Source organism: Dermacentor andersoni, chromosome 1, assembly GCF_023375885.2.
Source record: "Dermacentor andersoni chromosome 1, qqDerAnde1_hic_scaffold, whole genome shotgun sequence".
NCBI lineage: Eukaryota > Metazoa > Arthropoda > Arachnida > Ixodida > Ixodidae > Dermacentor > Dermacentor andersoni.
In genome coordinates this window covers 312120862-312141611 of record NC_092814.1, presented here as the reverse complement: position 1 = coordinate 312141611, position 20750 = coordinate 312120862, and the positions used below count along the sequence as shown (strand labels likewise).

The window sequence follows — 20750 nt, the reverse complement described above, 5'->3', positions numbered from 1 at the left end:
GTGTATGATATCTTCGTGTGCGCTTCGTGTTCGCGTTGAAGCGAGAGGCAGCACGATAGCCAATTCGACCCGCCGTGGTTGCTCGGTGGCTATGGTGTTGGTCTGCTGAGCACGAGGTCACGGGATCGAATCCCGGCCACGGCGGCCGCATTTTGATGGGGGCGAAAACACCCGTGTACTTACATTTAGGTGCACGTTAAAGAACCCCAGGTGGTCGACATTTCCGGAGTCCTGCACTTCGGCATGCCTCATAATCAGAAAGTGGTTTTGGCACGTAAAACTCCATTTTTTTTTTTTGTAGCCAATTCGCTCGCTGCTGCTGTCGCGCTTCCTCACTCCAGCGTACTGACAGCGAGTTTCCGCGCTCAACGAGTGAGATGTGCCCATGTTCGCTTGTGCGCGCCTTATACCATGCTTGTTAATTAGTAAGCGAATGTTTACAAGTTTATACTGCCGATAAAACTACAATCCTTACTTCACATAGCTGTCTACTAATTTGCTAACGCAATTCATGCGTCGCCTTTCGGGCGAAACTGCGACTTTCTTTTTTCGTTCCTTCGATCTTTGCATGGTCTTTAAATTGTTCTCAAGCTTCCTTGTTAACCTCCAAGTTTCTGTCCCATATGTTAGCACCGGTAGAATGCAATGATTCTACATATTTCTTTTCAACGACAGTGGTAAGCTCCAAGTAAGGATTTAGTAATGCTTGCCGTATGCACACCAACCCATTTTTATTCTTTAAGTTTCCTTCTCGTGATCAGGGTCCCCTGTGAGTAATTGACCGAAATAAACGTTCTCCTGTACATACTCTAGAGGCCGACTGGAGACCCTGAATTCTTTTACCCATGCCAGGCTATTGAACATTATATTTGTCTACTGCATATTAATCTTCAACCCCACTTTTATACTTTCTCGTTTGCGGTCCTTAATCATTTGTTGCTGATCAGGACAATGCCCTCTGCAAACCGAAGGTTGCTGAGATATTCGCCGTTGATCCTCATTTCTAAGCCTTTGCGGCCTAATAGCTTGAATACTTCATCAAGGCATGCGGTGAATATCATTACAGATATTATGTTTCCTTGCCTGACTCCTTTCTTAATCGGTAACGTTCTGCTTGTGGAGAACCAAGGTAGCTGTGGAATGTTTGTAGATATTTCCCAAGATATTCACGTATGCCTCCTGTTCTCCTCCATAACTGAATGACTCTATGACTGCTAGTATCTCTTCTGAATCGAATGCTTTTTTCATAATTTGCAAAAGCCATATCGAGAGGTTGTTTGTACTCCGCAGATTTCTCGTTTACTTGATTGATTACATGGATGTGATTCATTGTAGAATATCCCTTCCTGAAACCAGCCTGCTCTCTTGGTTAATTGAAGTCAAGTGTTGCCCTGATTCTATTGGAAATTATATTGGTGAATAATTTGTACAATCCTGTACAATTTGTCCTTAGTAAGCAAGCTAATGGGCCTATACTTCTTCAGTTCTTTAACGACTCCCTTCTTATGCATTGTTACAATGTTGGCATTCTTCCAGCTCTCTGATACACTTGAAGTCGCGAGGCATTGCATATAAAAGGCCGCAAGCTTTTCAAGCATAATATCTCCTCCATCTTTGATTAAATCTACTGTTATTTCTTCATCTCCTGCCGCTTTTCCCCGGGTCACGTCTTGCAAGGCCCTTCTAACTTGATCGTTAGTTATAGAAGGAGCATCCGTATCCTGTTCATCCCATACATCAAATGAAGGTAGCGTGGCTGCTCTGGGTATACTGTACACTGGGTATACTGTATAGGATTCTGTATAGGAGTATAGGATTCTTCTGCTACTTTTCCTATATAATCGACATGGCTGAAGGCACTACCCTGCTTATCTTTCAGTGCATACATCTCGCCAAGTTTTCTCCTCGCTGATTTCATGCTGCGGCCATTTTTTGCGGCTTCCCCAATCTTTCACGCGTTATAATTTCCTCTTGTTGATCAGTTTTGATAGTTCAGCCAGTTTTACCTGATCTCCTCAGTTGGACACTTTCATGCTTTGTCGTTTCTTTATTAGAGCCTCTGTTGCTTGGTGTCTTCCCGCGTTGTGGCGACGGCTGAATCTTGTGGTGTTGGCTGAGCGCGGACGCGCGCGTTCTATCTTGGAGGCAGTCTGCGCTGGGTTCGAAGGATAATCGACCGGAGATAGCTGATTGCTTCGTGTGCGCTGTGTTCTCGCGCGCCTAGTTCGTGTTGAAGCGAGAGGCAGCCCTAAGGGAAATTCGCTCGCCTCTGCTGCCGCTCTTCATCATGCCAGCGTTCTGTCAGCCAGTGTCCGTGGGAGTCGAGTGAGACGTGTTCGTGTTTGCCTGTACGCACGTGACAACGTGCTAGTAAATTTAGTTAGTAAACGAATGTTTACAGCAGATTATGCAGCTGGCAAAACGACTACCCTTACTTTGTATAGCTGTCTAATAATTTGCTATCTCAATCAATGCTTCGGTTGTCTGGCGAGACTGACTTTTTCCTGCGTCTTCGGAAATACGGTGACCACCATGACTGAGAATGATCCGGAGGTTCACGCCATACGAAAAGACCCGGCACAGAATTTGCGGCCATCGTTCCTCAACACTAAAGCTAATGAAATCAACTTCATAGACAGCAATAAAACAAAATTACCGACGATTAGAATACTCCCTAATGCGAAATTTGAGCGTAGCTCTATACGTGTTTTCATTTCCCGATATATTGGCTGCGCGGACACACAGTCTCGTGCGGCACGTTGCAAACGGAGCGAAGTGTGGCGCGACTGGCTCGCTAATCTAGAGATCGCGAGAGCCAGCGCGTGGGTGACGCGTGGGCGCTATTCACAGCAGCCGCCGTCGACAGACCTCCCAGAAGACGTGCGCTACTCTGGCGCCATTTGGTAGCCATCGTTGCCGCACCACGCTTTTCTCCTCACCCTTTCGCCATACCCTCCTCCTCCACTCTCCGCATCATGGGTTCTCTGCGCCCCGTCGTTCATCCCCCGCTGCGCTCCTCGTTCGCTTTCGTCTTTCGCTGTACTCGTTCGCTACATTATGCCGACACTCGCCGCAGCAACGGGCGCCTATGAGCTGCGCTCTCAAAATACAGACAGCTGACTTTGATGACTTATTGACTTATACCGGTGCCGCACAAGGCATTTTCCATTGCGATCAATCATACTCCTCGATAGATTAAACAACTGCGCGCACGCAGACACGGAAGCAGGGGACGTATTCTGAAACGTTCGCCGCGGCGAAAGTTTCGCACTGGCCACGCCTCCGCCGTTGCGGCGCGCTCTGAACGGCTGCTTTGACAAAACCGGAAATTCAGGTGGCGCAAGTGAATTTCCGGTTTTGTCAAAGCAGCCATTCAGCGCGCGCCGCAACGGCGGAGGCGTGGCCAGTGCGAAACTTTCGCCGCGGCGAACGTTTCAGAATACGTCCCCAGTGGTGCTCTTGCCATTCTTACGTCCTTTTTGCTTTCGCTACTTTCGGAAGGTCGGGGTGGCCGCTCAGTGTCCTTAGCCAGCCCACGAGACTAAAAAGGAAAAAAAAATTCTGAAGTTTTACGTGCCAAAACCACGACACGATTATGACGCAGGATGTAGTGGGGGACTCCTGATTAATTTTGACTACCTGGGTTTCTTTAACGTGCACTCAATGCACTGCACGGGCCTGCACCCAGGGATTTTTCTTAGCTCCCTTGGGTTCATCGGCTGGCAACTATGCTGCAGCGAGCGGCGGCGCCTGTCGACTGCCGATACGGCTGATGCGAGGGGTGGTTACTTTCGAGTAGCTTGACGTGCCTCTGTCTGCTCGAAGTCCGTACACTTTTCGAGTTGCATATGTTTTAAAGGATAGCTATGCACTTTGCAAATGACGACGATGATGTTGATTTCACAGTGCAGCCTGGAAGGTATGTCGTTTCTCCCGACTAATCCGTTTTATGTATGAGGGTGCTCGTGTTTAAGTCATATAAATGACTTAGCGGCCGGAAAAGTGACATGAAAGTGTCCCGAAAAGCTACAAAGACCTTTTTCATTTCGTTTCCTTGCAGCTCGAAACTTGCAAACCTCTTTTCTGACAACGACGCTGCGAAAGCCGGTAATAGTTCACTAACTTACACGCCTCCGAGGCAACCATCCGTCGGCAAAACTACTGGTGAGCCGCATTTTCACGTGTTTCGTTTAGTGTTTGTCGCACACCATCTACCACGTCACTGTGCTGCTTCTGTTTTCCTGGCAGATAAACAGTCATCGTCTGGCACCTTATCACTACTACATGCTGCTGTTGTCCAGGCATTCAAGTAGTAAGTCGACTATCTCTCATAGTCGTGTTCACTATAACACCACTGTCAGCAGTACATTGCTTCGTTTTTGTGCTCTTTATTGAACGTGAGTGTTGAAATGGCACCCACATTTATGTTTGCTTAGCAATACGCGTCCTTAGTGAGCTAGTTGAAATTTGGGTGTTTTCGAAAATTAGATGGCGATAATTGGTATGTGAATGCCTGCCATATAATGGCACCGTCGTTTACCACCGTAGCGAGTCGATGCTCAATATGCTTATTTAACGCACGTTGAAACTTTATATATTTTCTTCACTAGCTCTTATAGCCTTGTTAGCTTGTGTTGCCGCCTGCGACGTTTAGAGTATATGTCGTGTTTTCCCCTTTACTAGAGGCATATACAGACTAGAGAGAGTGCGAGAGCTGCCTTATATTTCTTTCTCTTCTTCGTAACTGCTTAATTTAGCCGATATTTAGGTATTACACATCTTTCACCTATAATACAATATATCAAATATTAGGAAAGGAAATCTTTTACAAGGGGACTTATTGGAATGAAGCCGTTGTCGTGTACTGATGGTGTTGTGCTGAAATAGTCACACTTGCATAAGGACTCTCTGTAAAGACTGTTGTTAAGCATCCCACCCCCATTGTAATCAGTATATCACTACTTTTGCTATACGAATTCTATGGTATACTTCAGCTAGATGCTAGTACCTCCGAGAAATGGACATATGTAGTTTTTGTAGTATGCAAGGCCTGTTACTGCACAAAGAAATTAATAGATTGATATACAAGGACAATTATTAGCAAACAAACACAAGATATACTTAGCCAAAGGTGAAATCCAATCGTATCTGCAGATGTGCGGCGGCATTGTCTGCATTATTTCTGGGCCATCATTGGATCAGTTGGCATGCTTCCGCTTTCATTGTGAACTGCTGTGGTTGCAAAATGTTACACAGTATAGTCATGGACAAAATATTGCGCGATCTGCAAGCACGTGCCAAACTGCATTCTTGCGCCCTTTAACGAAGCAAGCGCCTTCTTTTGAGATATGGCATCGTGCATGCATGCCCTTTCTTGCTGGCGTGCTTGCCACTAGGCCCATTTGTTGCCAGCGTGCTGTTGGTATCGCAATAATTGCAGAAGAATATGCTAGGAGGAGTGGTATCGTTCTCGGGTGTCGGGGTGTGCAGTGCATTGTCACACATCACAATCGAACAAAACAGACACTGCTCTCCTAGCGTAATCTTCTGCAATCATCACGATTCTACTAGCATGCTGGCAAGAAATCAGCCTAGTGGCAAAAACGCCAGCATGAAAGGCCGCGCATGCGCAATCCCATGTCTCAAAAATAGACGCTTGCTTCATTAAAGGGTGCAAGAATGCAGTGTGGCACGTGCTCGCAGATCCCGTAATATTTTGTCCGTGACTATCCTTAATTGTGTGCACATCAACCCCTCACTGCACTGAACCTTTCCATTCATTTATTAGGTCACAGAAGAAAGCTTAGCAAATATGACATTTACTGACTTGTAGTTGAGTACATTTTCAAACCTCTGTACATTAAAATTTTTTCATGCCATGTTTTTCGAAGTCCAAACAAAGCCATTTGTAAATTGCTAAATGTTACAATTTTTTGTCATGAGTAGCATCTATGCACCTCTATCTCTGCATGCAAATATATTTCAACTTAAGGTGGGCTGTTGTTGAGTCTTGGAAGGTGTTGAGAGCAAAGCAAAATGAAACTTGTGTGCCATGCTCCTGCAGGTTTGTGCTCTTCCTGAGGTTTAGATAGCTTTACCATATAGATGACAAAAAGCCATCACTTCGTGTTTTGAAATTATTTCATTCCGTTGTGCACATGGGGCCAGTGTTCTTGCTTATAAATGGGGCTTTCTTGTTTACTTTTTGCTCATGGAATACGAGGTGGAGAGGCCTGATAAGTTGGTCAGCTTATGTCCAAGTAAATGCACTGTGTAAATGTGAACATTATAATGAGTACACGGTAGGTTTAGTCATTTTTAAGTCTCGGCATAGTAAACAATGTGTGCGTTTTATGTTTACCATTGTTTTATTTCTTCTTTAAAGAAATCTCCACAGCAATGCAGACATGCTGCTGGGATTTTTTTTAATTGTGCATTGTCAATGCTAGCTTCAGATAAGTTTGCTTCCAATTTTGAATGCGTTACTTTTTGTTTCTATCAGTTTGCTGCGCTGTTTCGTTGAAAGGTGCAGCCTTCATTAGCATTAGAGTTACTGTATAGTGGTTGCTGGCAAAGTGACAGCATTTCTTGCTTAGATAGAAAAATGATCCAGCTAATGCTGGGGATGGTCGATTAATTTTTTTATTTGATTAACGATTAATCATTCATCATTTTAGCATTTAATCGAAATTATTGCCGGGCACTTTTCAAAAGCTTGAAACAGTTGTCTACTTTTGTAGGACATTATTTTAATGTTTGACAGGTGGGACCATGTTTGAAACACAAGTGTATAAACATTTGATAAAGGATAATCTTTAACTGGTTAGACTAAATGTCGTTACCAGTTGCGGCTTTTGAAAAGATAAACAATATATGTTATAAAATGGCACTTAGTGTAGAATTAAATAATATACATGGCACTAGTGAATGCCTGTACATTACAGCAACAAGAAATAAGAAAAATGGCAAAAGTGGAAGGTGAAGACCAACTGAAATATGCAAGAAATTGCAATATGCACAGAGGAAAAAACAATTACTGGTTTAGTATATTAAATTACATGCTTTTCTAAAGAGCAAAGGAATGTCAATTGGCTGGGGTGTACAGGTGAAACAGACACCTTCCTTAAATGATCACAAACCAGCATGCAAGAATAGATACTCGGGTGCTATAGATTTGCAAGAATTGACACGAACTCCATTGCTGTGTCAAATACATGCTCCAGCCTGGCGTGCATGTTTTGCTACATTTTCAGTGGATTGGGAGTGGCACGAGGATCGATGACTGGGTTGGGGTAGTATCCCTTGAATTCTGTGGACATTTCAAGCCTCCGGGTTTCTGTGGTGTGTGCGGTGTGGGGGAAGAGAGGAATCAGAGGGCTTGGCATCACTTGGAAGAACAGTCGACATTCACTCTACCACAGCCGCACAGTCACTGCTCGTGCGCCGCCATTCCAGTACAATACCAAAATTTTCGGGCCACTCCTGTCGAACTCTCGAAAATGATTCATTGAACAGGCCCAATCGATAAGTCGATTAAATAAAAGGTGCACATCGATGAAGATGAATCATTTTGCGGGATACATTTGTTCGATTGATCATTCATCAATATTACCCGCCCTAGCTAACTACTGCCTGCTGAGTGTTTCTGCCAGGTGCCAGCAGTTGATATTATGCCCTGGCACACCCCACAGGGCTGCACCTGTCACTACACTCTGCTTTGTCGGAAATTTTCAATTCATTGGTGTTGTCACATTTCACCATCTTATCAGACTAGTGCAATCTTGCGAACTTTCTCTTAGAGCACCAAATGCATTGATGTAGGCATTGGTGACACCATATTGAAGACAAACTCAGATTCTGATCAAAAACCCAGGAAGAAGCAAGGATACACCTTTTAGGGGCTGCATTTATGACTGAACACACATCAAATCCATCCTGTGCATGCATATTGGGCTCTCGAAGGAGTTCATTCTTTTTTTCTCTCCGGTTGTATGTAGGTACCGCATGCAACTTTTCCATGAGCACATAAGCATAAGGCATTGAAAGAACGGCTGTGTCATGATCTTTTGTTATGCATATTCATACTTCATACCAAGCAACATTTTCTGTCACTGCACTTAAACTTGCGCTCCTTATGGTACCATGAAAAACACAATTCATGTATGGCGACAAGGACTTTCTGTGCCGTTTCCTGGTTTATATTTTTTATACCTGTCGCACGGCTCTGATTGTTGCCTTTGAGGTGTACTTCTGTGTTAAATGCAGCTTCTAACCTGCATGCAGAGAACATCAAATGAAATCACCTTTGAACTTTAGCTGTCTAAGATTTCCTGAGTATAGTGCAGACGAGATACCCGAGTCATTTCGTAAGCTGCATAAGCCAAAATTAATCCTCTAAAAGGCTACTAGTAGAATCACTACATGGTGGAATTGAGCAACAGTAGTCTAAGACTCAGTGTCCCTCAAGCCAACATTTGGACAAGGAGACCTGTCTTTGTCAGGGCCCTGACTAAAACATGCCCCCTTGTCTGATGAAGACAAGTCTCCCTGTCAAAATGTTGGCTCCAATGACCACTGTTGACGATTTTAAGTCTCCATATTCCTGTGAATCTCGGTCTTGTTTTTCAAAAAAACGACATTGAGTGCACTTGGAAGTAGTAAAGGTTTTCCATTACCATTCAATGGCTTAATTGCCCCACATAAATGGTAATTAGAGCATTTTGTTAATTAGTGGTCTGGTTATGAATTTTGTTAACGTTTAATTGTCAATGAAATGGCCAGAGGAATTGCTCAAATATCTTGCCTTTTCTATTTTTAGGCACTTCAGCTGAAACAGAGTAAATTTGCCTGCAGATCAGTGCATTAAGTTAAGCAGTTCTCTTCTATATGAATTCTATAAGTGTACTAATCAGTTGTCCTTTGTGAAATCTGTCACAGTAACATGCAAATAATCATTATAGTGCAGCCTGTTCTTTTACGGGTGGAAGTTTTCTTTCTTTTCTTTTTTTTTTTCTTTGTAGCACTGCACAGTATGACTCCCAGGTGATTTCGCTGTCATTAACTGTTGATGCCACAATATTTGTTCTGTATTTTGATCCTGACAGTCTTCTTACACTAGCACAGTCCTGGTAGGCTGGCATGTTGGTTGTGGAGTTAGTACAGGCATAATGCTAGAACAGAGCCATCATTGCATGGAAATAGTCTTAAAGAGGCCCTGAAACACTTCTGTAGCTAATCATAGAATGACCTTACTACAAAAGGTGAATCTAGTGAATCTCATACAGCAAAAATTTTACAGCGAAGCTGTTAGCTTCTAGTTGGTTGGGATTCTTCATGTCCGCCAGCAAAAAAAAGAAAAGAAATTTAGCCAAAAAAAAGTGCGTATCTCCTTTGGAATCGGGCATGCAACGCACAGCTCAGTATTCATTTCAATAAAGAGAAGCACAAGACAAGCGTCAAAACTGCATGATGGATGATAAGGCATCTGTGAACAATGCGAGGCATGTTCCTTCTCCCCGCATGTGTTTTCCGGTAAAGATTACGGTTGCATAAGCTGCCCTAGTGAGAAAGGGTCAACAGCAGCATACAAATCAGTGAGTGACGTCACCAAATTTTATATAAGAATATATGAGAGAGACCTGCCTCGCAACTCATTCAGTTCATTGCAAGACCGCTACGGGTAGGCCACGCAAAGTTAAGACTCCTGAAGAGCAGTGTGAATACGATGAGCGGTGAAGAGTGCAGAATCGTAATGCTCAACAACGGTTTCATGCTGAGACTAGGCAGAACAATAAAACATTTCATATCCCCATCGACGGCATTTGAGTGGTTTTCTAACAGCTTCGCTGGCCATCCACTTTCGCAGGGTCGGGATGGTGAGTCATTTTTTTTTTAGAATCCTTGAAGTATATGTGGAGTTATTGCACCGATACGCTTCTTTCTTTTCGTTTATGCTAGTGTGCTGGATGCTGCACAGGAGAGAAGCCAAGGGGGCAAGGCCCCACCCAAAAATTAAGTGTCTCGGCGACAAAAGGGCTCGTTGCGGCCATGGTAGACTAGGCTGAGCAGCACTCTTTTGGTATCTCTGAGGCCACGTGCAGCAGGCACAGATACATGCAGCTGTCAGGCGTATACTGGCAGTGCAAAGATGGAATGACTTTTTTTGTCTTTTTGAGATCACAGACATACGTTTCATTTATGTAACTCACAATTAGCAAGTATTTATTACTGAGAATGTTCCTGTGATACGAAATCGAGCAGTAGCTGTTGGTGGGTCCAGCTGCTTGTGATGACGCTGCATGGCGACGTTGTGCCAGTTAGAGAAAACTATTTATTGCTGTTTTCAACATGAAATTTTAAATTCCCTGCTACATGTAGTGGAATAATATTTGGCTTACATGTTCACAGGGGCCTCTTGTACAGATTGGCATTGTTTTCTTAACTGTGTTCAAAAAGTGTTTCAGGGTGCCTTTAATTTGACATTTAAGTGTTTGGACATAGAGTTAATGGAGAATACCTTAGTGACTTGCGATTCGCTGATGATATTGCCTTGCTTAGTAACTCAGGGGACCAACTGCAATGCATGCTCACTGACCTGGAGAGGCAAAGCCGAAGGGTTGGTCTAAAAATTAATCTGCAGAAAACTAAAGTAATGTTGAACAGTCTAGGAAGAGAACAGCAGTTTACGATAGGTAGCGAGGCACTGGAAGTGGTAAGGGAATACATCTACTTAGGACAGGTAGTGACTGCGGATCCGGATCATGAGACTGAAATAATCAGAAGAATAAGAATGGGCTGGGGTGCGTTTGGCAGGCATTCTCAGATCATGAACAGCAGGTTGCCATTATCCCTCAAGAGAACAGTATATAACAGCTGTGTCTTATCAGTACTCACGTACGGGGCAGAAACCTGGAGGCTTACGAAAAGGGTTCTACTGAAATTGAGAACGACGCAACGAGCTATGGAAAGAAGAATGATAGGTGTAACGTTACGGGATAAGAAAAGAGCAGATTGGGTGAGGGAACAAACGCGAGTTAATGATATCTTAGTTGAAATCAAGAAAAAGAAATGGGCATGGGCAGGACATGTAATGAGGAGGGAAGATAACCGATGGTCATTAAGGGTTACGGACTGGATTTCAAGGGAAGGGAAGCGTAGCAGAGGGCAGCAGAAAGTTAGGTGGGCGGATGAGATTAAGAAGTTTGCAGGGACAACATGGCCACAATTAGTACATGACCGGGGCAGTTGAAGAAGTATGGGAGAGGCCTTTGCCCTGCAGTGGGCGTAACCAGTCTGGTGATGTGATGTGACATAGCAAACAGAAAAGTGCAGTATGTAAGTTCTATGCTGACTATCATGTCTTCAAAGTATCGCGCTGATGTACACTGTGAAATTAGCTGAAAATGCCCATAAAGAGGAACCACACTCCCTGCCAGCAATGACATCACAGCTGTTGCCTTTGCATCACATTTGGTGCTAGAAGTGCTCACACATGTGGTACTTGCAGTGCACGAGTGGCCAACAGCAAAGCAAACTTCTCGGGGATGTGTGTGAAATGCGAGGCACACAGAATTGCCACTGAAAATTTGCCATGTGCCAGGAAAAGAATGGTGTCATGGCATAGGTGTTGTGTGAGCCCTCGGCTCTGATATTGGAGGAGGCATGCGAGAAATGTCACGTGCAGGCACTGGTTGAGTCGATTGGGAGGAAGCCTCTTACACTGTCACCTCGAAACATATTTTCTCCTCTCTCTATTGTAGTTAAACCCTTTTAAACATATCTTGCATAGAATGTTCCTTGAATGGCATTTTACAATTTCCACTACATAATCTAAATTTCCAGCTGAGCGTTGTGTGGCGCCTTTTAAATATAATTTTATGCTGTAGCCATGAATTCATCATCAGTCTATTTTTATGTCCACTGCAGGACAAAGGCCTCTCCCAGTGATCTCCAATTACCCCTGTCCTGCGCCAACTAATTCCACCTTGCATCTGTGAATTTCCCAATTTCATCACCCCACCTAGTTTTCTGCCGTCCTCGACTGCACTTCCAGTCTCTTGACACCCATTCCGCAACTCTAATGGTCCACTGGTTATCTAACCTACGCATTACATGGCTTGCCCAGCTCCATTTTTTTTCTCCTTATGCCAATTATAATATTGCCTATTCCTGTTTGCTCCCTTATCCTTACCGCTCTCTTCCTGTCTCTTAACATTACACCGAACATTTTTCGTTTCATCGCTCTTTGTGCGGTCCTTAACTTGTTCTCGAGCTTCTTTGTCAACCTCCAAGTTTCGGCCCCATATGTTAGCACTGGTAGAATGCAGTGATCGTGCACCTTTCTTTTCAATGATAGTGGTAAGCTCCCAGTCGGGATCTGACAATGCCTGCCGTAAGCACTCCAACCCATTTTTATTCTTCTGTAAATTTCCTTCTCTTGATCAGCGTCCCCTGTAAGTAATTGGCCTAGGTAAACATTCTTCACCGACTGTAGAGGCTGACTGGCGATCCTGAACTCTTGTTCCCTTGCCAGGCTATTGATCATTATCTTTGTCTTCTGCATATTAATCTTCAATCCCACTCTTGCACTTTTTATGTTTAGATCCTCAATCATTTGTTGTAATTCATCCCTACTGTTACTGAACAGGACAATGTCATCTGCAAACCGAAGGTTGCTGAGATATTCGCCATTGATCCTTACCCCTAAGCCGTCCCAATTTAATAACTTGAATACTTCTTCCAAGCACGCAGTGTATAACATTGAAGAGATTGTGTCTCCTTGTCTGACCCCTTTCTTTATGGGTATCTTCCTACTTTTCATGTGGAAAATTGGAGTAGCTGTAGAATCTTTGTAGATATTTTCCAAGATATTTACGTAATCCTCCTCTACTCCTTTATTACGTTGTGCCTCTATGGCTGCTGGTATCTCTACTGAATCAAATGCCTTTTCATAATCTATGAAAGCCATATAGAGAGGTTGATTGTACTCTGCAGATTTCTCTATTAACTGATTGATGACATGGATGGGATCCATTGTTGAGTATCCCTTCCTGAAGCCAGCCTCTTCTCTCTGTTGACTGAAGGGAAATGTTGCCCTTATTCTATTGGAGATTGTCTTGGTGAATATTTTATACTATACTGAAAGTAAGCTAATGGGCCTACAATTTTTCAATTCCTTCAATGTCTCCCTTTTTATGGGTTAGTGTAAGGTTGGCATTCTTCCAGTTCTCTGGAACACTTGAAGTTGTGAGACATTGTGTTTAAAGGACCACAAGCTTTTTAAGTATGGACTATTTTGTGGTATGGTAATGTGGTTTGTGGTAATGTGGTATGGACTATTTTGTGGAATAGACAAATCAATGCTATGCTTCTTTGGGATTCAAAAGATGAGAGGGATAAAGATGACTTAATGCTAGTCACGCTAGAGTCACGGTGATAATCTCAGACAATGAAACGGGCGGTGCGGTTTTGGACTGATTCAAGAGTCCCGATTAGGTAAGCTTGATGAGGTGACCAGATAGGGGCTGCGAATTCCAGTTGTGGCTTTGTGAAAGTCTGATAGGTGATTTGTCTGGTGAGGGTTGGAGCATCGCACAGGTTACGTTTTAGATAACCGAGCGTATGTGAGGCTTTAGCAGTTATTTTTTCGATGTGCGCAGACCATGACAGATTAGGTGTAAGGAGAATGCCGAGGTACTTGTATGAGTTGGTGCGTGTGACGGGGTTCTTATCAAGTGAGTGAACGAAAGCGGAAAATGTCTTTTTGCAGGTGAATGTTATTAGTTTGTATTTATTAGTGTTTAGGGTCATTTGCCAAGGAGAGCAACGTGATCGGAAGGTGAACAGATTTGACAATAGATCACACAATAGTCTGTGACCAAGCGAATAGATGACGTTGTTTCGGATGGCAGGTCATTAATATTGATCAGAAAAAGTAATGGTCCGAGTACACTTCCTTGTGGTACACCAGATGTTACATCGCTGGTACTGGAAATAAAGGTATCGAAGACGGTGAATTGCTTACAGAATGACAAATTTTTTATCCAAGATGCTGTTAGGGAATCGATGTTTAAGCATGAAAGTTTAGCTATGAGACAGCACTGAAAAACGTGATCGAAAGCCTTAGCGAAGTCTATGAAAATGGAATCTGTCTGTGGGCCCTTATCCATGTTTAGGAAAATATCCGTAGTCAATTTGAATAGTTGCGTTTCACATGATAATCCTTTTCTAAAACCATGCTGATGTGTAAAGAACTTGTTAGTTTACAAGTGATTTGCTACGTTTGAAAAGATTGTGTTCTAGTAACTTATCTGGAACGCTTGTTAGTGATATTGGGCGGTAATTAACAGCGCTTTTATCACCAGACTTAAAAAAAGGTATAACTTTACCGACCTTCCAGTCATACGGAACTTCCCCTGTTGAGAGGGACTGTTGAAACAAGCAAGGACTGTGCTAGAGGGTACTACTGTATATTTTATGATGTTTGAGTTTATACCGTCCATGCCGGAAGAAGTTGACATCTTGAGGTTGTTGATCAGCTCGGCAACACCAGTGGTTGTTATATTGATGGGGGCCTTGTGTGGATAATCGAGTTCGATGGGTGTTGGTATTTTCGAATGGTCTTCCTTTGTAAATACGGCCATGAAGTAATTGTTAAAGATAAATGCTGAAAGCTCTCGTGCAATCGGCAAGCCAGTACTATCAAGCATTTGTGAAATGTCAGAATCTTTAACGGGAGAAATCGTTTTCCAAAATTTTGGGGGGTTGTTTTGAAGCAGTGATTGCAGATCGCAGGAGAAATACTTTTGCTTGGCTTGACACAGGGCATTACAGTAGGCTACATCACAAGACTTGTGTTTGCTCCAAGACACAGGTGTGTCCGCACGTTTGGCAGTCCTGTAAAGATGCTTTTTATTTTTTTAGAGCACGAAGAGCTTTACTGAATCATGGTTTCGATGAGTTAATGCGAAATCAGACCTTTGGTATATGTGCATGTGCTAATTCCATTAACTTTTCTTTGTACTGGCACCAATTCTCGTTCACTGTCCACTCAGAAAAAGTTGCTAAGAATGATGACATCAAGCTTTCCAAACCATTGTTAATAGCGCTGACATTTGCTCTTTTGTAAAATAAATACTTGTTTAGTTTTCAGGTGACATGAGCATGAAGGTGTATGAACTGTGAATTGTAATAACCGGTGGTCACTGAACCCATCCGCAAAAGTGATAGTGTTAACCCTCTCGGGCGCGAACGATAGAACAAGATCCAAAATGTTATTGATACGAGTGGGTTGGTCTGGTAATTGCACAGGGGAAAAATCAAGTGGTAGTTGAAGAACTCACAACATGCACGTGATTGGCCTCGCAAGTTTTGCCAATCAATGTCTGCAAAGTCAGTCACCAAGAAGAAAAATGTCAGCTTTGTTATATTTGGATTTAATAGAGGTAATGTTATCATGTAATTCGGAAGTGGAATTGTAGGAGCTATCGGTTGGTCTGTAGTATACACCATAAATTGTATTCGATTGGGGAAATGATACACCGACCCACAGAATTATAAGACTCGAAGGCATCGGCAGAAGAAATGAGGTGATATGTTTTTTTATGGCGAGCAATACCCCACCACCTCTTCTGTCGTCCCTATCTCTGCGATAGATAGTGTAAACATTAGAATCGGGTAGAACTTCGCCATCCGTAATTTCAGAGCTGAGCCAAGTTTCTATAAGTGCCAATATATCACATTCACAGTCATCTAAGTATGATGAAATTTCATTGCGTTTAGGAAGAATGCTAAGAATATTAGTTAATGATATGGATAGGTGCGAGGGCACGATAGGCTCATGTGGTGAATTGGTTTTTTTCTTATTCACATGTTTCCAGTCTAGGTCTTTGCTATCGGGGTAGGGGAACTACAGCAGTAGACATTGTATCGTATGTGTACACAGTGTTATCGATTCTTAGTTTATCGAGGGTTAGCTTAAATTGCGCGTTCTTAGTTTTTGCAGAGTCAATCAGTTTGCGGCGAGCGCTACGGCTTTGAATAGAAAAATTCTCGCGAACAGCAAAGTTAGTGTTCTTGAACTTGTAGCCTTTTCCTAATACGCGCTGCTTATCCTTAAAGAATGTGAACTTGACTATGACCAGTCTATTCTTCTTATCGTTGCATTGGCCGAGGCAATGTGCACGGTCTATTTGAGCTGGATCGATAGTGATACCAAGGTGTTGGTTACATCTGTCAACAATTTTTGATTCTGATGATAACCATGATTCGCTTTTATCTGCGGTTCCAAAGAATAGCAAGTTGCAGCAGCGAAGTCTGTTTTCTGGGTCTTCACAGCACGATTGTATTGTTTTAGCTGTGTGGAAATGCCTTTAGCTATGTTCAGTGATTTGGGCGATGTAATGTACGACCAAACTTTTCATTGAAACAATATCGACTTCTACAGCCGGAGCCTAGTCGACAACTGCTTTAGCTCAACATCAACTGATGCCTGCCAATTCTTTAGTGCTCACAGGTCATTACGAATCTCGTAATGACCTGAATAATGACCTACATAATGACGTCTTTATATTTCACAATGAATGTTATATTGTAAAGTGTTACAAATATTGTCTCCCAACTTCTAGAAGGTAGTTCAGTATTACCTTATCCAAAGTACCAAGGCTAGGCTGCTGTGCTCATTTCACTCAAATAACAGTTAGCATGGGAATACCTTTAGTTTACTGAAGTAAAAATTTAAAGTTTCACTTCATATGGCCATATAATATATATTCTTTTTTTCTTTTCCAGCGAAGGAAAACAGCCAAGCAACCAGGGAAAGCTAGGCATTGCAGTGCTAGGAAACCATGATACATCAAATGTAAGTCATACTAGTAGTTCCAGTATGCAGCACTCAATTATGCAACAGTGGCATGGGTGTTTACAGATACAAGACATTTCTTAGATGCTTGTTATCCCCCCATACTCCTTTCCTCATGTTGTTCCAACACTGTCACCGATTCTCCGCACAATTCACATAACTTTGTTGTGATCTTGACAGCTGTCAGTTTCGTATTGTGACTACATTAGGTAGTTATTTTTTGTGGTTGAAGTCATGACAAATTCGATGTTCTGCAAAACATTCGCCCCCTGGCACTCCATGTCATTATGCTTTGCTTCAGCATTTTTTTAAATAATTTTTTCAATGAGATTAGACATTTCAGGGGTGCATCAGTTTCAGATACGTTGCAGTGATCACTGCCTGGTATACCTTTCTGTCACTGCAGCATGAGAGCTGCACTGCATGCTATGTACAATGAAACATGGAACAGAATAGCAAGAGCTGAAGACAAGTGCTGAAATGTATACCTTGTACTTTCTTTCTTTTCTTGAAAGCACCATCCAGTACGTTTCATGTTTTGAACAAACTGTGCAGGGATACATGTTTTTCTCCTAATTATGTGTAGGGGCACTGCCTCACTCTGTGAAAACTCCATTAAGATTTTTTCTACACTATTTTGCTGTCATCAGCATCTGTCATTGGCTTGGTGGACCACAAACACTCGACACTTGCATTTAAAAGTAATTTTTTCTCATTTGTTCCATTCTCGTTTCAGTACAAGCTTATTTTATACAAAGAGAAGCAGCAACAGTTGGCTGTTGCTGCAATTAATGCACAATTTACGATCAGGGTGAGTTGAACCTGCCTTTTGCCTTTTTTTTTTCCTGACTATTGCGTAGCTAATAACTTCACCTTCAGTGGAGTCGAGCAGGGCCCAGAGTATGTTGTTGTTTGGCACTAAGCCATGTTTGAAGTGTGAGGTTGCTAAATGTTCACGGGCACCCACAGAGCCTGGTTAGTTAACTGAAGAATGCATGCTGTGTATGTGCTTTAATATGGTTGCTCCAGTTTTCCCTCCTGCAAATGTTTCTGCATAGCTGTTCTAGTGTTTGGCTTCGTCCTCCCTCTTTCAGCTTGACCATACATGGTGTAAGTGTTGGTGTAAGTATTAATAAGCTCACTTTATTGTTTAAGATGTACACTCACCATCATACTTAAGCTTGAACACACCCAAAGTGCCTTCTTGCTCCTCCTGTGTAGAGTGCTGGGATTTTGGGCTGGGGTGTTTTGAACAAGCTATTGTAGTGTGTTTTCTTCCACTTGCTACAGTAGCTTAGTGGCTAGAGCATTGTACTGCTGAGCTCGAGCTCACAGGTTTGAGCGATCCTGGCCGCAGCAGCTATATTCTGATGGGGATTAAATGGAAAAACACTCGTCTACTTAGATTTATGTGTTCGTTAAAGACACGCATAATCTCATAATCAAATTGTGGCTTTGGCATGTCAAATCCCAGAATTTTTGTGTGTTTTTCTTCTAAAGTGTTTTGTTTGCTGTTTGTTAAGCTGACATAGATTTTCATTATTGTTTGAGTGAAGTGGGACGGCAGCTGTACATTTACAGAAAAGTTCTGGCTGAAATGCAGAAGAAAGGAGGTTAAAGGTTGGTTGTATTGCCATAATGTGTTGGTGCCTGGCGCAGACTCTGGCGTTAGTAATTGAATAGAACAAAAGGGGGATGTAAACGAGATGAAGACGAGTGCTGACTTCCAACTCTTTGTGGTGTTTATGTTCTAGTTCACATTTTGCACTGTTCAACTTAACAACACTAGTCACCAGCTATCCCTATCAGCCTTCTGAAAATGAATTGTTGTGGCTTAGGGTGGCATTAGGAAAAGGCATTAGGGCAAGCCCGTCGACTGCTACCGTCAGGTTGTAGAAAACGAAGAAAAAAGGGTTTATTACCTTCATTACACGGCTCCAGTTACGGAAGCCCACTCCATCCATGAGCAAGTTAAACATCCGAGTTCATATCATGACCCTCTCTCTACTCATTGAAAAATATCCGCTTTTAATACCGTCGTCTTCCCTAGAATTGACTAGGGAATCTGAATACTGTGTAGCAGCAAATCACAGTCATAGACTCCATTGTGATACCATGCCCATGCTCGCAACACTCCGCAGTAACTCTGCCTCTGAAGCCCGATAGTTTGGAATATGTGGCAAGAAAGCCACCTGCGATTGTAAGGTCATCATCGTTTCCTCTTTTCATCCTTAGCTCAGGCTACCAGGTAATGGTGGGGTGATGTCCTTTTTTGGGACCCGTCAATAATCTGTGTCCACGCTGTGTTGACCTCTGGATAGGTGCTGATGGATTGGCGGTGGTTTGCCTCGTGGCAAACGTCTAATTGACTGCGACTGCCAGGTCGTCGTCGTTTCCCCCCTTTTTATCCTTAGCTCAGGCTGCCAGGTAATTGTGGAGTCATGGCCTTTTTTTTTGGGACCCGTCCAGAGTCAGTTTCCACGCTGCATTGTCGTCTGGATAGGCGCTGATAGATGGGCGCTTGCTTGCCTTGTGGCAAACGTCCAATTAATGCCTTTGTGGTGTTGAGACGTAACAAAATGCTGGTGACTACAGAGGAAAATGGGCTGCACGAAATTACCTGCTGGGTTCACATGTAGTGTCGGTACACTTGCAAGATGCAGGGTTTCGTATTTGTATATAATTTTTACAGCAAAGCTGTATATGGCTAGCCAATTTGTCCGTCCGTCTGTTGGTCGCCTGTATGCCAAAAACTCCTCCGGTGCAACCCCATGCACATGTGTGAAAAAAAAAAAATAAAGATAGAAAGAGATGCACGCTATTAGCCAACACCACCTAGATAGCACAAGGCCTGTTTACTCCAATTCATGACGTCACGCTACCTAGCCTGAAATTTCCATTGACAAGGCTGGTGTGATGAAACAATGATGTCAAAATCACTGTTGCCTACTCTGAAGCATCCCCATTAGATTCTATGACAGTCAGGCTAGGTAACATGACGTCATGGTTTGGAGCAAAAAGGCCTTGCGCTATCTAGGTGGTGTTGGATTAGCTGCGCCAATAGTGACGTCGTTGCTCTTTGCCGCAGCCGAGCACGCACGCAGCAGTTTCTATCCGGCTCTGAAATGGGTTAACCACGCATCATACATACTCCTGAGGAGCAGGCAGCTTTCGATCAGCAACACCACGAGCAGAACCGGGAACGAGTTTGTCTATGCCATGCCGATACTGCAGCCCAGGCACAGGAACAGGCTCATGCAGCCGAGCACAAGCAGAAACTGTGTACCATGAATCCGGCAGCCTCCCAAGTCGTTGTTTGATGAACCATGGGGATTAACGCAATGATAAACACTGGGGCCGCACGTTTCAGCTTCGCTGGTTAACCATCTGTACCGGAGTGCTTGGGTGTTAATTTTTTAAAAATTAGTTAATATCTTGTTTTTAGTGCCTTTCATGTACAACAGTTGCTCTGAGGTATTTGGGTTGCTGTAGGGCATCATGAGGCAGTTCCGCTAGTCCACTGCCAGAGTTAAAAAATAAAAGGGTGGGGGGGCGCAGGAGCTTCTAGATAAATTTATGAAGCTTTTCTTTTAATTTTTCTTTTTTATGAAGGAGGGTTGCATAGGAAAGTTCTAGAGAAATAACCAATTGATAGGGGATTATGAGCATACAGGCAAATTTTGCTTAAATTAAATTTAAATATAAACAAAGTTTCACTTCCTGTGTCTTCTCCTCAGCATCAGAAATGCACAAATACATCTGCTCTGAAGGAAAGCATCTTGCTAGTTTGTCTAATATAAATTCAGCATTTTTATATTTTATGGGGAAAACATTGGCCAGCATGATACGTAATGGAGATATCTATTAAATGAAAATTAATAAGCATGCCTTC

At 43.0% G+C, this 20750-nt stretch overlaps 1 protein-coding gene across 5 annotated transcripts in view; it reads left to right on the top strand.

The window, feature by feature from the left end:
- Window positions 1-3744: 3744 nt before the first annotated feature.
- Window positions 3745-20750, top strand: part of LOC126548399 (FK506-binding protein 15-like) — a 112275-nt gene continuing 95269 nt past the window's right edge. For 4 of the 5 annotated variants that reach the window (XM_055063382.2, XM_055063381.1, XM_055063383.2 and 1 more), the window contains exons 1-5: window positions 3745-3919; window positions 4061-4164; window positions 4249-4312; window positions 16789-16858; window positions 17595-17669. In XM_055063382.2, coding sequence (XP_054919357.1) covers window positions 3867-3919; window positions 4061-4164; window positions 4249-4312; window positions 16789-16858; window positions 17595-17669 — 366 coding nt within the window. In that variant the 5' untranslated portion in view covers window positions 3745-3866. The remainder of the gene's footprint in view (window positions 3920-4060; window positions 4165-4248; window positions 4313-16788; window positions 16859-17594; window positions 17670-20750) is intronic. The other variant, XM_055063385.1, reaches the window with a different exon arrangement.